Consider the following 19,551-nt stretch of genomic DNA (forward strand, 5'->3'; position numbering starts at 1 on the left):
GAGGTGACTACCCGATCTGCAACCCTGCCCGATCTGCACTGCGCATGTGAGAGATGGTCCGCCATATTTGACAACTACATACGGAAACTCTAATAGGACACTTGACACAGTGGCGTTTGGCAAAGCAGAAAAAGACCACTAAAAAAAAACGACAATATTAATCTGAACGAGTGAGATGAGTTATTGTTATTACAACGTGACTTCACTATTATTTAACAACTCCTTTTATAATTTAATGGGTTAAGTACATTGTCAGAATAAGTGAGAAATGGATTTAACTTCTGTTAGACAGCTATCATACATAGGCTACTGAATAAATATAGACTGTGAATGTATGCAATATGTATGGCATTCATAATTTATATCTAATTACATTAACCGTGAATGCCCTTCATTTTATTTATAGAGTTATTTCCCTCTGAATTATGAACGCGCATCTATCGCCTTACTGCCATCCCACGGAGCTGTAATAATGGATATATTGCACATGTTTGCTGTAATTCATCATTAGTAAAATATTATACTACATGGGCTGTATGATTACATCTTGTACCGTAAATGTTGTATTAAATCAAGTTTATATTACCGACGTTAGATTAACGTCCCTGTAGCTTCTTTTTGCACTAAGAAGCTTATTGCATATATATATATATATATATATATATATATATATATATATGCACTAAGAAGCTTATTGCATATATATATATATATATATATATATATATATATATATATATATATATATATATATATATATATACAGGACTGTCTCAGAAAATTAGAATATTGTGATAAAGTTCTTTATTTTCTGTAATGCAATTAAAAAAACAAAAATGTCATACATTCTGGATTCATTACAAATCAACTGAAATATTGCAAGCCTTTTATTATTTTAATATTGCTGATTATGGCATACAGCTTAAGAAAACTCAAATATCCTATCTCTAAATATTAGAATATCATGAAAAAGTATACTAGTAGGGTGTTCAACGAATCACTTGAATCGTCTAATTAACTCGAAACACCTGCAAGGGTTTCCTGAGCCTTGAAAAACACTCAGCTTGGTTCAGTAAACTAAATCACAAGTATGGGGAAGACTGCTGATCTGACTGCTGTCCAGAGGACCGTCATTGACACCCTCCATCAGGAGGGTAAGACACAAAAAGAAATGTCTCAAAGAGCAAGCTGTTCACAGAGTGCAGTTTCAAAGCACATCCACAAAAAGTCTGTTGGAAGGGGGAAATGTGGCAGGAAACGCTGCACAACCAAGAGAGATGACCGCAGCCTTAACAGCATTTTGAAGAAGAGTCGCTTCCAGAATTTGGGGGAGCTTCAAAGACAGTGGACTGAAGCTGGAGTCCAGGTATCAAAAGTCACTGTTCACAGACGTGTCCGGGAAATGGGCTACAATAGCCGTATTCCCATGGTCAAGCCACTTCTGAACTCAAGACAACGGAAGAGGCGTCTGACTTGGGCTAAGGAAAAGAAGCACTGGACAGTTGCACAGTGGTCCAAAGTCCTCTTTTCAGACGAGAGCAAGTTTTGTATTTCATTTGGAAGTCAAGGCGCCAGAGTCTGGAGAAAGGCTGGAGAGGAGCAAAATCCAAGTTGCTTGAAATCCAGTGTGAAGTTCCCACAGTCAGCGATGGTTTGGGGAGCCATGTCAGCTGCTGGTGTTGGTCCACTGTGTTTCATCAAGCCCAGAGTAAATGCAGCTGTGTACCAAGAGATTTTAGAGCACTACATGCTTCCGTCTGCTGAAAAGCTCTATGGAGATGAGGAATTCATTTTCCAGCATGATCTGGCACCTGCCCACAGTGCCAAAACCACCAGTAACTGGTGTACTGACCATGGCATTACTGTCCTCGATTGGCCTGCAAATTCCCCTGACCTGAACCCCATAGAGAATATGTGGGGTATTGTGAAGAAGAAGCTGAAAGACACCAGACCCAACAATGCTAATGAGCTAAAGGCTGCTATTGAAGAATCCTGGGCATCCATAACACCTCAGCAATGCCACAGGCTGATTGCCTCCATGCCACGCCGCATTGATGCAGTAATCCGTGCAAAAGGATTCCCAACCAAGTACTGAGTGCATTAATGGACATTTTCAAATGTTTGATTGTGTTTTGCTGTTATAAATCTTTTTTTTTTACTTGGTCTGAGGAACTATTCTAATTTTTTGAGATAGGATTTTTGAGTTTTCTTAAGCTGTATGCCATAATCAGCAATATTAAAATAATAAAAGGCTTGCAATATTTCAGTTGATTTGTAATGAATCCAGAATGTATGACATTTTTGTTTTTTTAATTGCATTACAGAAAATAAAGAACTTTATCACAATATTCTAATTTTCTGAGACAGTCCTGTATATCTGTTTGTTTAAGGTGTCCAGGTGATGCAGACAGGCTGGACCAGAGAGTGAGAGACAGAACTGGGCTTCTCATTGCAGGGAACTTCAGCAGAGGTACAAATACTCCTTTTTAAATAAAAAAAAAAACATTACAATTATAAAATAATTACATCTGCAGCCCCTAAAAACACAAACACACCTCTTTCATAAATAACACCCTTGTTCTGCAATAATATGTTTTATGTTTCATTTCATTTTTGTTTTCGTAAAGGACATGCCTGAAAGACACGACATGTTCTCCTTCTCTGAGGGTCAAGAAGCACATCCAAGAGGAAATTTAAAAGCTGATGTTATGAGATTTTAAGACCAGTACAGGACATTCACTAAGAAACTACTTTTATTGTGAAAACAGTCAGCTGATCGAATGCACCTATTTCTACATCTACACTCCATCAGCTGATTATTTCTATTTGCGTCACTTTATGAGCTTCACATCACTTGTGCCTTGCACCGCAGAGTTTGCAACGTCACAAATAAATGGGGCCAATCTTCAGTCAGATGTGAATGTGTAATCTAACATTTTCAGTAAGAATAATGGACAAAAGGAGTGCAAATACATATAGAATTTATTGAAATGTGAACCAAAAGTTAATGGTTCTGCCTAATTGCTTGGGCCAATGGTTGGATGAAGATATCAAAAAGTGTTGGGGAGAGACAGCAGCCCTGTCTTGTCGACCTCTCTAATTTAATTCGATCCGTCAGACTACCGTTCACTTTCACTCTAGCTGTTGGTTCATGATACAATGATTTTATAAATTTGATTGACTTTTCATTAAATCCAAACTTTTCTAAGACATTATACAAATAGACCCAGTTCACACTATCAAAAGCTTTTTCTGCATCTATACTCACTAAAATTGCACTGTCTCCCCTTTGGGCCTCCTCCACTATATGAATTGTTTCCCTTATATTATCTTGTGTCTGTCTCCCTCTAATAAAACCAGTCTGGTCCTCATCTATAATGTCGGGCATAAATGTCTCAAATCTTTTCGAAATTATGGACGTATACATCTTGTAGTCTAGACAAATTATACGCAAATCAATCAGAATATCAAGAGGGATTTATGTAGGTGGACAATACAGACCTTAGACCTTAGTTCAAGGATTGAAATAGCTCAAATGAATATACTGCCTAGGCTACTGTACCTTTACCAATCGCTACCTATATCTATTCCACAAAGTCAATTTATGGAATGAGATAAATGGATTTCAAGGTTTATTTGGGGGGGGGAAGGCCCAGGATTAGGCTTGCGACACTGCAGCTACCCAAAGGGAGAGGAGGATTGGCAGTGCCGAGTTTCCAGGATTATTATTATGCATCACAAATCAGAACAGTGGCATGCTGGTGTAATATGGAATACGATACGATACGATATATGATTTTGAGATGGATAACAAATGATAATAAATTCCAGCCGGGAAAAGAAGATGCAGGTTTTAAACGATGGGCCCGAGGGGGCATCACAGCAATATGTAGGATGGTTGAAAAAGGAGAAATGCAGAGTTTTCAATATCTAAGGGATAAGTTCGATCTGGAAAGGGGTGACCATTTTAGATACAGAGGTGAGAGACTATTACATAAAAGAAATAAAAATGGATAAAAACACTAAACAAAATGGGGTAATTAAGGTAATGATTGAAGCATATGAAGGGAAGAAAGGCAGGGTGATTTCAGCTCTATATCAAGCTCTGTTGGAGAGTAGGGGGAATTCAACTCTATATATAAAAGAAAAGTGGGAGAAAGAACTCGGGATTGATATGACAGAGGAAGAATGGTATAATGTATGTAGAGTGCAGCATTCAACTACTGGGTCAAGGGTATGGAGGGAATTTGGGTGGAAAAACATAATCAGATACTTCATAACCCCAAAGATAAAAGGGAGGTACGCCCCGGAACAGAACGCATGTTGGAGGCAATGCAGCGAGGTGGGGGCAGACCACACACACATTTTTTTTAAATGCCAAAAGATGAAGGGATACTGGGAGGAAGTATGGGGAGTATTGAAGGGGATATTAGGTTATGAGGTTCCTAAGACCGGCCTGATGTTATACTTGGGGAATCTGGTGCAGGAAAACACACAGGGTGGGGACAGATACCTGATTGCAAGCAAGAAAATAATTACCAAAGCATGATACAAAGCAGATCCACCTACAAAGGAGCAATGGCTGGGAGTAGTACAGGAAATATTTGATATGGAGAGATTCACACACATATTGAGGGTCCAGGAAGGGAAATTTGAGTCCAAATGGGAAAAATGGGTTGAATATAAAAGAAAAATGAACGACACCACAAATTGAGAGTTGGAACCAGACCATGATGTTGTATTAAAATAGGATAGAAAAGCTTCCATGTCACTGTTTGCTTGTTTTTATTATTATTTGTATTTTCTTCTTCAATGGGTTTCTAATTCAAGTGTATACTGAACTATATGTGGTTTTGTATGTTTATAAAAATGTCAATAAAAATGTAAGTGAAAAAAAAAAGAAGACTAGCTGGTCCATTGTAAAGGTCAGTCCACCTTAAATGAGCAGTGGGTGATCAGCAGGTGAAAGGCAGGACACGGGAACTTGGTCCTGAGGAGATGTAACGATTATTAAACAAGAAATAGTCGAGTCAAGGGGTCGAATAAATGAACATTTGTGATTATTAGCGAATCGGTTTTAGTTGGGTGAAATCAGGCTTAGGGAGTAACGTATTACATGTAACGGCATTAGGTCATCAGAATACAAAATAGACAAATGTATTCCCTTACAGTTACAGTAACTTCTGTGTAGCAATGCAGGAGGAGTCACCGACTCAAATGTCTTTCATTATTGTAAAGCACCTTGAATTGCCTTGTGTTGAAAGGTGCTATATAAATAAACTCTCCTCACCTCGCCTCGAAGGAGACATGTGCAGAGCTGGAGCTTTGATGTCAAACACTGATGGGTTTATTTGGAGCTTCGGCCGGAGAATTAATAAAACAAGTCAAAGAGTCAGAGGTTCTGACTTCACGGTAGAGTTGCCACGTCAATTCTGAGAGAACTCTGCCCCAGAACCATGTATTTAGCTAGTTCAGAGAGAATAATCAACATTATGTATATCAAGATAGAATCATAACACCTCTATCAGCTGACGCCAACAGGCAGGAACGGGGAGACAAAACACAGAGCACAGCAGCCAAGGTTACAGGTGCGTGTGCTCAGTCAGGACAATATGAACTGATAAACTGGGTCAAAGTTATGGGCCTTGGAAAAAAATTCCCCAACAGTTACAGAAGCAAAAACAATCAGATAACAGGTACATTTATGTAAAACAGCATGGCTCATTAACAGGATAGCAATGATACAAACGATTTAAAAATAAAGAACAAAACAACGAATCATCCTATATCTCTATATGGAAACTTGGAGACCTCAATCCAAAATAAAATGGTTAATCAAGAGTCAGTGGTTAACGTATACATCCAGGCTTGGAATTTCATCATTTTAGGGGCAAGGCCATTTGGCCTTTGGTGTTACACAGTTTTTCAGGGCGCAAAGGCCACATGCCAGGGCACAAAGGCCATTGAGGGAAACATTTGGATTTGGAGCTTACAAATAAATAGCTTCACTTTTTGATAAGAAAAACACACGAATGACATGTAAAAAACAAATCACTTTTTTAATATCAATAATGTTAAACATGATATCATATAGGCCTATGCCTCCTTAGTATTACCGTATATAAAATAAAATACTCGACTTTGAATAATTTGTGTTTTGGTATGTTTTCCATCTACTACTTCTCCCATTCACAAATCCAAAATCAAATCAAAAAATCTCAAATTCTATTAATATGTAACAAATATATTCCATTTCAGAGCAGAAGAAACAGCCTTCAAGGGTCAAACTCTGCACCATTCAGCAGTGCACAGTGAAGTGTGTGTGTGTGTGTGTGTGTGTGTGTGTGTGTGTGTGTGTGTGTGTGTGTGTGTGCACACATGTACGAGAGTCTCTTTAATCAACTCCTCACAGCTCTGGTCAGAAACTGGACAAAAGTTAAACATTTACAAACCACAGACTGTCTGTCATGGCGAATACAGTCGCTGCTTTAATTCTGTCTTTAGGACGTTGTGAGTGTGGACGGAGCAGCTACAGGTTAGTTTAGCAGCCTGATTGATCCATAAAACACGCATTTTAAAAAGGTGTTCGCCTGCCGTCTGTCTGCAGACTTGTGAAAGCATTAATTCATGTTTTTTACTAACCGGTATCAGTATGTAGTTACTTCGGGATCATTTTGAAACATGTATTACAATTAAATCACTGTAAAATAGGTTCATTTTGTCGTAGTTGGTTTCCACCACAGTATTTACATGGAAAAAAGCCCCGCCCCCTCTCCAGCGCATCCTGTTTGAATGACAGGAGTAAACACAGCTGACAGCCGCGGTGAAACTCCAGGGTGAGCATATTCGCATTGCGTCCGTTCTGAACGCAGCATGCAGTTCAGAAAACACTGTTCTGTCGCTTTTAAAGCAACTTCGAGATTTTAACAGTGTCAGTGGCAAACAGGCCATGGTGGCCGTAGGACGTACAATTATTAGTGGGGCATAACGGCCAGCTACGACGGTCATGGCCGCCGTGAAAATCCCACCCTGTATACATCAGAAAATCAGTATGACAAAAACATTAAACATATTGTCCACTTATGTTGATAAAGATGGAGTTCATTTAAGTCTTATATGAATGTTGTGCAACAATGTTAATCCAGTCAGACAGATTTTTCTCATGTGTGAACTGTCATATGACTTATTAATTGTCCACTCCATCAGCTTCTGTTTCCATGTGTTCAGCTGAGCTGCTGATTGGAGGCTCTGCCTCTCCATTATCCTCAGTTTGAATTTCATTAAGCTGTGAGGACTGACGACCAACACACTTGTGTCTTTTGAAATGACTACGCCATTTAAATCTTTTGTCACAAACATTGCATCTGTATTTTTCCTCTCCTGTGTGGACTCTCATGTGTTCCTTTAAATTTCCACTCCGGGAAAAATCTTTCTCACAAACTGAGCATTTGAATGGTTTCTCTCCTGTGTGGACTCTCATGTGTGTCTTTAAACTTATATTCCTTGAAAAATCTTTCTTACAGACTGAGCAGCTGTGTGCTTTCTCTCCTGTGTGGATTCTCATGTGTTCCTTTAAATTTCCACTCCGTGAAAAGGCTTTCTCACAAACTGAGCATTTGAATGGTTTCTCTCCTGTGTGGACTCTCATGTGTGCCCTTAAACTTATGTTCCTTGAAAAAGTTTTCTTACAGACTGAGCAGCTGTGTGTTTTTTCTCCTGTGTGGACTCTCATGTGTAGCTTTAAATGTATATTCTGTGAATAAGCTTTCTTACAGACTGAGCAACTGTGTGCTTTCTCTCCTGTGTGGATTCTCATGTGTTTCTTTACATTTTCACTCCGTGAAAAAGCTTTCTCACAAACTGAGCAGTGAAAGGGTTTCTCTCCTGTGTGGATTTTCATGTGCCGATTTAGATCATTTCTATGTCTAAAAGCTTTCTTACAGACTGAGCAGCTGAATGGTTTCTTCACAGCACTACGTTGTGGATCACTGACGGATTCTTGTCTATCTTTCAGTGAGTTTGAGCCTGATGCAGGTTTTCTGGTCTCTTTCCAATCAGCACTGTCTTCAGTGTCAGGTTCAGAAGAGTCTCCAGTTTTGTCCTCAGTCTTTGGTTGTAAACTGATCTCTGGATCTGAGTTCCTGGCCGGTTCTGGTCCTCGACAGTCATCTTCATCAGCTTCTGTTTCCATGTGTTCAGTTTGTCTTTGATGAGGGTGTGAGGACTGAGGTTTCTCTTTATCATCTTCACTCTTCACAGGGTCAGGAGTGAAAGTGGACTTGGTGATATCAGCCTCCTCCAGCCCCTGAAGCTGCTCTCCCTCCTGACTGATCCTGAGTTCCTCCTGTTCCTGCTTAATGTGTGGGGGGGGCTCTGGGTCCTCCTGCTCCAGACTGGTGCCCCACTCCTGCTGGTCAGGGAGAAGCTCTTCTTTAACCACCACCAACAGCTGGACATCTGTAGGAAACCGGAAACACACAGTCAGAAAAAAGTTTAAGAGTTAGCATTTCAAAATCTAATCACCATTCCAATGGGAGACATTTTGCAGCCCTAATTAATGCCTTTGTTTTTATAGTTTAATATTATCTTTCTTAGTCCCACCTATTGTGTATTTTTGTTGGCTCAATTCACCTTATGTAGCCTAACCCCTTTCCACTTCCAGTTAAAAATGACAAAGGTTTTTTCTTCTGGTTTAGCACTAGCTGCAATGTAAACAAGGAATTGTATTTGGGATCGCTCAGAGCTACACTACGCCTATAGAATGGTAATACTAAAAATATATTGTCGTGCCATACCTATACAAAACATGTCTGGTATTTTAAGCAAAAAAACTTCACAAACAGATCAGTTAAAAGAAAAGTGCACGAGCCCACGACAAGCCTTTCAGCTATAATGCCAACATCAATAAAGTATGATGAGGTAGGGCTGTCCAATTAATCGTATTGTAATCGCGATTACGGCTTGCGACGATTATGAAAACAGCATCATTGACAAAATACGGGCTCTTGTTCTGACATCTTCGCTCACGCTGAACACTCACAACACATTTCATTGGACGAGAGGCATACTATGAGAGCAGGGATGCGTTCAAATGTAGTCAGTATTTTGAGGAACTGTCGAAATGGCGAACGCAGATAAAGTTGAGCTCGAAAATCCTCCAGCATCATTGAAGTCTCCGGTTTGGGAACATTTTGGTTTCGCAGTTACGTACAAGGATGACGGACAAAGACAGGTGGAACGAACCAAAGCTGTTTGTCGGCATTGTTCAACAAAAATTGGTTACGCGGCTGGCAATACATCAAACTTGCACACTCATTTGAAAAGGCATCACCCGAACGTGAATATCACCAGTACCAAAAGACTGAAGTGCAAACCCAACTCCCACTAGCATTTAAGCCTCCACCACTCGCAAAAAGTTTAGACCGAGCCAAAGCTATTACAAACGCCAAATATCCTTATGTTGCCATGTTAGCAAAGAGCTACCTGGCTGTATCTGCTACCTCTGTCCCTAGCGAGAGAGGTGTTCTCCACAGCAGGAGACATTGTTAGCGCCAGCAGATCTGCCCTTTCGGCAAGCAATGTGGACAAGTTCATTTTTCTTTAAAAAAAAAAACATGAGAATACAATGACAAGCAAGTCCTAATGTAAAACTGGCTGCTTAGGTACTAGTACAGTAAAGTTCAAATACATATTATTTCAGTTCATCTAAATGCTGCACCTTAATGTCCATCCATCCATCCATCCATCTTCTCCCGCTTATCCGTGGTCGGGTCGCGGAGGTAGCAGTTCCAGCAGAGAGCCCCAAACTTTCTTTTCCCTGGCCACATCAACCAGCTCTGACTGGGGGATCCCAAGGCGCTCCCAGGCCAGAGAAGAGATATAATCCCTCCATCTGGTTCTAGGTCTACCCCTTGGTCTCTTCCCAGCTGGACGTGCCTGGAACACCTCCCTAGGGAGGCGCCCAGGTGGCATCCTAACTAGGTGCCCGAACCACCTCAACTGGCTCCTTTCGACGCGAAGGAGGAGTGGTTCAACTCCGAGTCCCTCCCGGATGACCGAACTTCTCACCTTATCCCTAAGGGAGACACCAGCCACCCTGCGGAGAAAACCCATCTCGGCCGCTTGTACCCGCGATCTCGTTCTTTCGGTCATGACCCATCCTTCATGACCATAGGTGAGGGTAGGAACGAAAATGGCCCGGTAGACAGAGAGCTTTGCCTTCTGGCTCAGCTCCCTTTTCGTCACAACGGTGCGGTAAAGAGACTGCAGTACCGCTCCCGCTGCTCCGATTCTCCGACCCATTTCATGCTCCATTGTTCCCTGACTCGAGAACAAGACCCCGAGATACTTGAACTCCTTCACTTGGGGTAAGGACTCATTCCCTACTTGGAGTGGACAGTCCATCGGTTTCCTGCTGAGAACCATGGCCTCAGATTTGGAGGTGCTGATCCTCATCCCAGCCGCTTAACACTCGGTTGCGAACCGATCCAGTGAGTGCTGAAGGTCGCAGACCGATGAAGCCATCAGAACCACATCATCTGCAAAAAGCAGTGGTGCAATCCTTAGTCCACCGAACTGCAGACCCCCTCCCCCACGACTACGCCTCGAAATCCGATCCATGTATATTACAAACAGGATTGGTGACAAAGCGCAGCCCTGGCGGAGGCCAACCCTCACCTGAAATGGGTCAGACTTACTGCCGAGGACCCGGACACAGCTCTCGCTTTGGGAGTACAGAGATTGGATGGCCCTGAGTAGAGACCCCCTCACCCCATACTCCCGCAGCACCTCCCACAGTGACTCCCTGGGAACCCGGTCATACGCCTTCTCCAAGTCTACAAAACACATGTAGACTGGATGAGCGTACTCCCAGGCCCCCTCCAGGATCCTTGCGAGAGTATAAAGCTGATCCGTCGTTCCACGACCAGGACAGAATCCGCATTGTTCCTCCTCAATCTGAGGTTCGACAATCGGCCTGACCCTCCTTTCGAGTACCTTAGAGTAAACTTTCCTTAATGTGTATTTTATTATATTTTGTATTTATTTGAGTGAATACATTATTCACAGTTTAATAATAATAAAAAATATATATATATTTTATGTTTTGTGATAATTTTTTCTGCTGTACCGAAAACGTACCGAACCGAACCGTGACCTAAAAACCGAGGTACGTACCGAACCGAAATGTTTGTGAACCATTACACCCCTAGTTGTAGGTATAACCAGAAGCAGAAGTGCAAAAGTCAGCTTTTTAATTTTTTGTTGGGGCAAGCTAAAATGGCCATCTACCTCAGCAGGAGAAATAAAGTGGAGAAATCAATGGATACCGATGCAGTTTTGATTTTCAAGCATATGGTAAAAGCATGTAGAAAACGGACTACAGTTACTTTTGTTTGACCAAAAGTGTGGGAGAATTTGAGGGCATGTGATGTTATTTTCAGTCGTTTTCTGAACTGACAATGTGTGTCAATGTGTCTGCTTTGTTTATTGCTTTGTGAATAAAAGTGGTTTGAACTCTCTCTCTAAAAATAACAAAAATACTGTTAAAGAACCGGATCGATAAGCAGTACTTGCTCAGTTGCACGTCCCGCCCCGCCTAACAGTCGGCCTACAGAAAGCGGTGAGATGCATTTCCTTAGGAATCGACAAGCAGAACCGAAACTAACATTTCTAAGCGATACCGATGGAATCTAAAGGTTGGAACCGTTACCCAACCCTAATCACACACGACAAAGAAGGAAACGTAAAGCGGTCGCAAACAACAACAACGGTGGACACAGACAATTTGCGAATTTATCAATAATTTGTCAATAAATATGGGCAAATTGAAAGACATGTCAATTGAAAGATCTACTTGTCCGATATTGTAAATAACACATCCCGGACGGTGGGACGTGTTCTTTTTCGCACACTGTAGCCGTCACATTTTTTAAATGTCTATGCTTAATTTTTTATAGGTGTTGCCATCTGCTTTGTGTAGCGTGGTTCTAGCGAGTCAGTGCATTCATTGGGTGGTATCCGAGAGTTACAAGGGTCTGTAAATGCAATGAAAACAATTGGCCACAGCAAATCATTTAGATTAAAAATGTAATTTTTACTTTTGAATACTTTAGTACAAAGGATGTATTGAATAATTTAAGTCATATGTGTACACATATAAATCATTAAGTTGAGTTAATAACTGGGAAAAGTGCCCAAGCCTCCTGGACAGCCACGAAAAGTCACATTTTCACAGAGTGTGTTCAAAAAAAGTGCGCTTACATCAGTCAAACACCAGTCAACATTCAGCTAGTCAAACAAGAGCGTATTGAGCAGGAACAAAGGAGAGATGGAATGATGGAGCAACTGTGCTGTCTGCAGTTTCTAACCCGACAGGGCCTAGCAATCGGGGGGCATGCGGATAAGGAGAGCATTTTCCAAAAGCTAGTCGAACTCGTAGCTGAGAAAAACCCCACTCTGAAAAGATTCATGCTCACCGGGAAATATGCATCACACGAGACAATCAATGAACTTATACATGAAATGTACCGGGAGTCTCTCACCAATCTCTGAACTTTAATGAAAAGCAATGCAAAACACTATGCAGTTATTGTGGATGAAACTCGCGATTGTGCCGGGCATGAACAGTTGTCTCTGACTGTACGATGGGTATCAGCTGATTATACAGGCACTGCCTGTAGCATTTATTTAACCATCACATACACACGCACTTTTTGCCCCCCACCAATTTCTAAAATGAATCCGGCTACGCTGATCACAGCCATAGCCGTGGGAACATGTTTCAAATGGGGGATGCTGTGGGGATGACACCAGGGCCGGTTTTCACCAATTTGCTGCCCTAGGCAAGATTTTAGCTGGCAATGAAAAACCTCTACAAAAGACCAATACACTACAAACAGAGAAACGTATTGATATGGTGGACAGCTTATATAAAAAGGTTTCAAATGTATTTTGTATTGCCTGAACATGTTTTAATTGGGGGGTGGACTTCACATCATCTAGGGGGTTCCGGGGGTGCACCCCCGGGAAGATTTGTTTTAACATTTTAAAGTAAAATGCTTCAATCTGGTGCACTTTGAGCGCCCAAACTAGAGACTGATCTAGGGAATACAACTCTAAAACACCCATATGAAAAAGATTGGTTTGCATTTTAATAATCAAATAAGTATGTGAACATATCCAAAAACCCATAGCCAATAACAAATAAATGTAGGCTAACTTTTTTTATTTTTGTGGTTCATTTATATCTTATTTTATCAGTTAACATTAATTAATTTATGCATATTGTTAAATATCTCCAGTTTTAAACAGTATTTTTGGTTTACTGTCCTACAGTACATTGGAATGATTTCAAACCTGTTTTTATTTATCCTAATAATTATAAAGGAGTGCCTTGGAAATATTTGTTTACATAAATTGTGATCAAAACGTTTGAGACCCACTGAGATAACTTAGACTAAAGTGAACTATCTAAACACTCAAGAGTCCTTTACCTCACTGAGCCTCTCAGTCTGACAGGAGAGCCCTCCCTCCACATTATTGTAGAAACAGCTTCTTATATCTGTTAGCGCAGCAGAAGCTAACAACATTCCCCGCCGGTACCGGTGCACTCCCTCTCTCTATCTCTCTCTCTCACACTGGCTGTGAGCTGCGGGCGCCTGATAAGCCAACATCCCCCACTTTCATCACTTACAGCGGCCATCGTACAGGGCAAATGGAAAATGTAACCGGGGTGAAAACGGTGTTATCTTTACTAAATTATGAATGTTGTTACATCAAGGCTGAAAATTCTTTTTTTTTGATTATATTTGTATTTAATATTGTGGAAGTGCAGTTCCCCTGTCCTCCACCAGGGGGTGCTGCAGCACCATCAGCACCCCTACTTCCCACGGCCCTGATCACAGCTCTCTATAGGGTTTCATTTATCTTGTTGGCAGCTCATCCCTTAACACAGAATTCTCCGAGTGATTATAAAAAGATGAAATATGAAGGGTCTATTTCAAGCTTTTTATGGAAATAAGTTATTAGGCTTTTTTGTATCAACTAACATTTTTGGAAAATGTTATCAACATGAATTGAGTGAATTTATTTTAAAAGTGGGCTTATTAACACATGAATACTACCGTGTAATACATTTGTATAAGAAAAGCACAAGTTTCATTTTTGGGCCATATTTCATTACACTTTTTTTAATTTGCTGAGTGCCAATTAAAAATGGACAGCGGGCCCCCGGGCCTTACTTTGGACACTCCTGGTTTAAAGTGTTAAATAAGAGTAAAGGGAACAGACCTGCTCTGTGTATCCGAAGCTGAGGCTGTAAAAGAGCGTCAAGTAGTTTCTGGAGTCTCTCGTTCTCCTCTTTGGAAAGAGACAGCTCCTCCTCGTACTCTGCAATCGTTTTTTCAAACAGAGCAAATATCTCTTCAGCAGCAGCAGTGAGTCGCTGCTTCTTCAACGACAGAAGCATTTGGACTTTACTCATGTTTACTAGATCACCTTTTCCTGCAAACTCCGTTAAACACACCGTTTCTCTCTCCATCAAACTCTCAAATCTGACTAGTGTTGCTAACGTGTTTCCAGCTAGCATGCTAAGCTAGCTCCTATAGTCCGAGGTAAACACTCCAGAAAAAAGAGCACAGAGTCCATTCAGAGGTTTATCCAGACACACAGATGATGGATCAGTAGTGCTGGAGCTCACACACACTTTCTGAGGAACACAAAGAGAGAGAACCGTAGCGACGAGACGCCTCCTCGATCCAGGTTAGAGGTGACTACCCGATCTGCAACCCTGCCCGATCTGCACTGCGCATGTGAGAGATGGTCCGCCATATTTGACAACTACATACGGAAACTCTAATAGGACACTTGACACAGTGGCGTTTGGCAAAGCAGAAAAAGACCACTAAAAAAAAACGACAATATTAATCTGAACGAGTGAGATGAGTTATTGTTATTTCAACGTGACTTCACTATTATTTAACAACTCCTTTTATAATTTAATGGGTTAAGTACATTGTCAGAATAAGTGAGAAATGGATTTAACTTCTGTTAGACAGCTATCATACATAGGCTACTGAATAAATATAGACTGTGAATGTATGCAATATGTATGGCATTCATAATTTATACCTAATTACATTAACCGTGAATGCCCTTCATTTTATTTATAGAGAGGCGAAGTCCCTCCCCTTCCGGGAGCCTCCACTGGACCCCGGAAGCGGAAAATTATACATTGAATTCAATGGAGAGAGAAAACGTATCTTTTGATCCCGTTTGAATTGTGCCACGAATGACACATATGATGTTTGTCAATTTAAAAGAACATTTTGCAAGTCAAAAAAATTAAAATGTGTCGTAAAACTGTGAAGTAACACATTTTTTTGTGTTAAGCCGCTCAGTGAACTACATGTCTCTGGTCCCGCACAATACGCGTCACCAACACAAAGATGGCCGTCACGTTGGCACATTTCACCTCATTCTTTCAGAATGAGAATAAAAGTATAAAACGAGGTGAAAATCACTACAAGTCCGGGCACGTTGAGAGCTGTACATACACGAAAGGGGAATTAGTCGGTTCTGTAAGAGCCAGCATGCGGGACCGGCTTTACAAGGTTTCGGTGAGTAATATGAGTGCAATGTTAACAGGTTAATGTCAGTCAATAAGGAGGAGAATGAAAAAGAAGATGATGAACCACAGACCCGGCATATAATGACTGCAGTGTGCAGGGCTGTGTTAATTTATGTTACTGTTATCAATAGCATTAGTTGACTGAGAAAACCGTCAAGATTTTTTTTTTTTTAGCGATGTTACGAGTCGACAAGCATAATATGAACCACGGCTGTGATTGACAACCTGGACAGCCAGTCAGAAGCTAGAATGCCAACCTAGAGAGCCAATCAGAACCTAGAATGGGTGTACTGTATACGGGTGTGTATGCTGTGGATAACATTAGTGTTCACAAGAACAAGGTACACTCCCGTGTTTTGTTTTAGTTGCTCTTCAGATTGAAGCGGCCAGTTTTATATCGACTATATGTGTGATCTCCTTTTTACATCTCGTTGTGTCATTTGAGTTTATTTGCTGTGTGTAGATGCAAGGATTTTGGTTATCTTGTCAATTTGTTTGGTTATCTAGGCACAGCTGTGTGTGACTCCCTCTGGTACACTGGTATGTGTTTTCCTAATGTAGAGAGCATTGATTAATTCATAAACTACACACTGAGTCTAGATCCTGACCAAATCCTTTTTTTGTTGATCAAATGTTTTTCAAAAATGTAATACACATTTAAAAAAATTCAATGTACAATCACAACCAATACAACACAAATTACAAAAAATTCAGAAAAAACAAACAATAACAACAATCAGACAAGAGGACAAAACTATGGAAAAATAAACCCTCCCACCCCCAGATCTGGACCATCCTTGTATTGCTCATTCAATCTATTATAGCATGTTAACAAACATGGTACTTACTTTATTTGTACAGATCTACATGGGAGAGGATGGCGCGATGCAGAGCGCTGTCTGTGGTTGTGCACGGAGGATGTACAAATGCAGCCACGCTGCAGCATTGGCAATATTTGCCATGTGGCAGATCAGCTCCACAGAAGTTGAGTGCCAGTGGAGGAAGCCTGGCACTTCAAAAGTAGTCCAGCCGGTGTCTCAACTCTACCAACAGCAAGAGGAGACATACAACCCACTGGCCAGAGACATCGCCACTGAGGAAGTAGACTTGTTCAGGTCTCCACTGAGGGGCGCAGCGGGGCATGGCTTTTGTCACCTGAGCCAGAGCTGCAGCCTCAACATCAGGCCATTTTCAACGTGCCGGAGCTGGTGAAGGAGCGTGGGGGTCGGGGGCTTGAGGCAATTCTTGCCTCAATGCGACTGAGCAGAGACCAGCAAGCTGCCATCCAGACAGCCACCGTAGGACAGCAGACAAATCCTCAGTGGCAGTTACACAGGCAGGGCAGGTTGACAGCCAGCAATTTTGGTGCTGTGCTGAGGTCGGGACTTTCATCCACTCCATGCGCGTCCCTCATGAAGAGGGTGCTTGGGGGGTACAATTTAGACGGAGTCATGGCTGTCAACTGGGGAGTTGTAAACGAGGTGTGTTTGGCCTTTTAAGTGTGACACATATGTAGTGCTAAATGCTTCACCTGACCACTGTTCCTAAATAAAAAAAGTTTTCTGCATCGTCAGTAATTGTTTTTCAAATAATTACCAATATTTCACAAATTCTTCATGTCAACTTAAGAGCACAGCTGTATGTTGAGTGTCAGCTTTGCTTGGTTCATCTTACTGGGGGGCAGCTACATGGATGTCGGTGCAGTCCACAATCATTTTGCAGTTGGAGGCAGAATGAATTTATTATTGATTCAGAATGAAGCACAACTTCATGTCATACAATACATTGACTTTATTTGTAACTGTGTAAAAACATATGAGCATTGATTAGCAAGCAGGACCTGCAGGAACAGAGAACGGTGATGGATGGAGCTGGGGAGAGAGAAGAATAAAGAAAACAGATCAACTTTATTATCGGATATTAAAAATTCAATTTCAAAACAAGTTACCGCTCCTACAGTTTTCTAGTATGTAAAGATGATTTCACATGACCTATGCAAAATATCACACTCAATACATGTGTCTCTCTGGGGGGTGCATTGTGCCTTTGATGTATATAAATAATATACCATAACCAAATACTATTACGTACAGTGGAAATCAGGTTGCCAGAGCAGGTCAGACCAGTGTGCATGTTCCTCAGGGTCTCAGCAGTTACAGGTGAGGTAAAGAAAATAAAAGAGAAAAAGGTCAGTAACAACACTTTAAAGTAACAACACTGAATAATTATCTATTTTAATAATTTTCTCTCAGTAATCGCTCAACTACTGTCTTTCCAACCAACAGATTGACTCACCCTCACTGTCATCACAATGACACATTTCCAGAAGAATGTCACGCAAAGCTCCCTGCCTGCCTGCCTTCCTTCGACTCTCCCTGAACTGCTTCCTTAGCACCCGGTGGAGGTCGCAGCAGGCTACTCTTCAAATGTTTCACGAAATACTTACCATGATGACTACTCTTACTGTTTAACATTTTGGTTTACTTCATGTAATAAAATAATAACTTCATGACAAGGCTAAGTAATGTAATGCTAACTAACGTGCTCACTACTAGCTAGGTAGCTAACTTGACTATGTTCCATCCACAACATGTATATTACCTATGATATTACCTGATATGTCTGATCCAGCGACTCCTGGTCCTTTCATAAGAGGGGAAGCGATAGAACGAGCAAGTGGTATGATCACTTTTGTGATTACAACGTGGTACAAAGCACACAGGCATCTTATAAAAGTGAATTTATTGGAGCAATCTCTTATATTTATTGGAGGGAATAAATCAGTTATGAAATCTTCTTCTTCGCTTTAATTACGATTCGCAACCACTTGGAGCATTATCTCCTGTGACATCACATGCGCGACCCAGAATGGGATTTGGGATTTGTAGTCTTTGTAGTCGCGTATTTTTCATAGTCTTATATTTCAACAGTTTTACGACAAAATGCATCACCCTGGATCTCCAAATCCATCATAATAACAATCCATTACCATACTGTCATGAACGCGCGGTGCTGTTACGTGTACGCAAATTGACGTGCTTGATGTGAACGAGCATTTTGGTTCGCACATACGGGTACTTCTCAGGCATGCCGGGTAATCTGTGACGTTTTGCTCCCTCAAAAGTTGGGCCATTTTATCATCATGCGCCAATGAGCAACTCTCATAGGAATGAATGAGGCCCTGCCTCCCAAGCTGTATCCAGTTCTACATCCATGGTAGTGACACTGGGAACTTCACTTCTTCTTCTTCTGTGTTTATTGGTATTTGGCAAACCAACTTGTAGGTGCACCGTGCATTACCGCCAACAACTGGACAGGAGTGTGGACAAGAGACTATGGTTGCGGTCCAATACAGTAGTCCAAAAATCAGCTCCTACCCTGCTGAAAAAAACAGCATAGACGAGCTTAAGATGGTTGCTGGTTTTAACTGGTGTTAGGCTGGTTTAGTTGGTTCACCAGGCTGGACAAGCTGGCCAGGCTGGTCTTGCTGGTTCAAGACCAGTCTGGTCAGCTAAATCAGCATAGCACAGCATGGATGTCATGCTGGTCTATGCTGGTTTTAGCTGGTAGTTAAGTTGGTCTATGCTGGTGAAGCTGGTTATGCTGGTCTACCAGCAGTCTTGCTGGCGAAACTGAAACAGACACAGACAGACAGAGAGGGCGGGACACGGGGGAACGGCGAGACGGCAGTGGTTGAAACAAATCAAATCAAGTTTTATTTATATAAGACATTTAAAAGCAATTTTTGGTTGAGCCAAAATGCTGTACATGTAATAAAAACACATTACTACAATCACAATAAAAGACAATAATTTACAACAGAAATATAAAAAACAAAAACACAGGCAATAGTCAGGTGTCATGCTCTGCTCTGACTAGAAGGCCAGGGAGAAGAAGTGAGTCTTTAGTGAGGATTTAAAAAA

At 41.2% G+C, this 19,551-nt stretch overlaps 1 protein-coding gene across 1 annotated transcript; it reads right to left on the minus strand.

Moving 5' to 3' along the window:
• Positions 1-5,690: 5,690 nt before the first annotated feature.
• LOC307042913 (uncharacterized protein) lies at positions 5,691-14,455 on the minus strand (the record flags this gene model as incomplete). The annotated part of the gene is made up of 2 exons (XM_079687071.1): positions 5,691-8,457; positions 14,290-14,455. Coding segments are annotated over 2 exons (1,437 nt in total), but the record flags the coding sequence as incomplete, so codon positions are not given.
• Positions 14,456-19,551: the final 5,096 nt, after the last annotated feature.

Source organism: Notothenia rossii, assembly GCF_949606895.1.
Source record: "Notothenia rossii genome assembly, chromosome: 6".
NCBI lineage: Eukaryota > Metazoa > Chordata > Actinopteri > Perciformes > Nototheniidae > Notothenia > Notothenia rossii.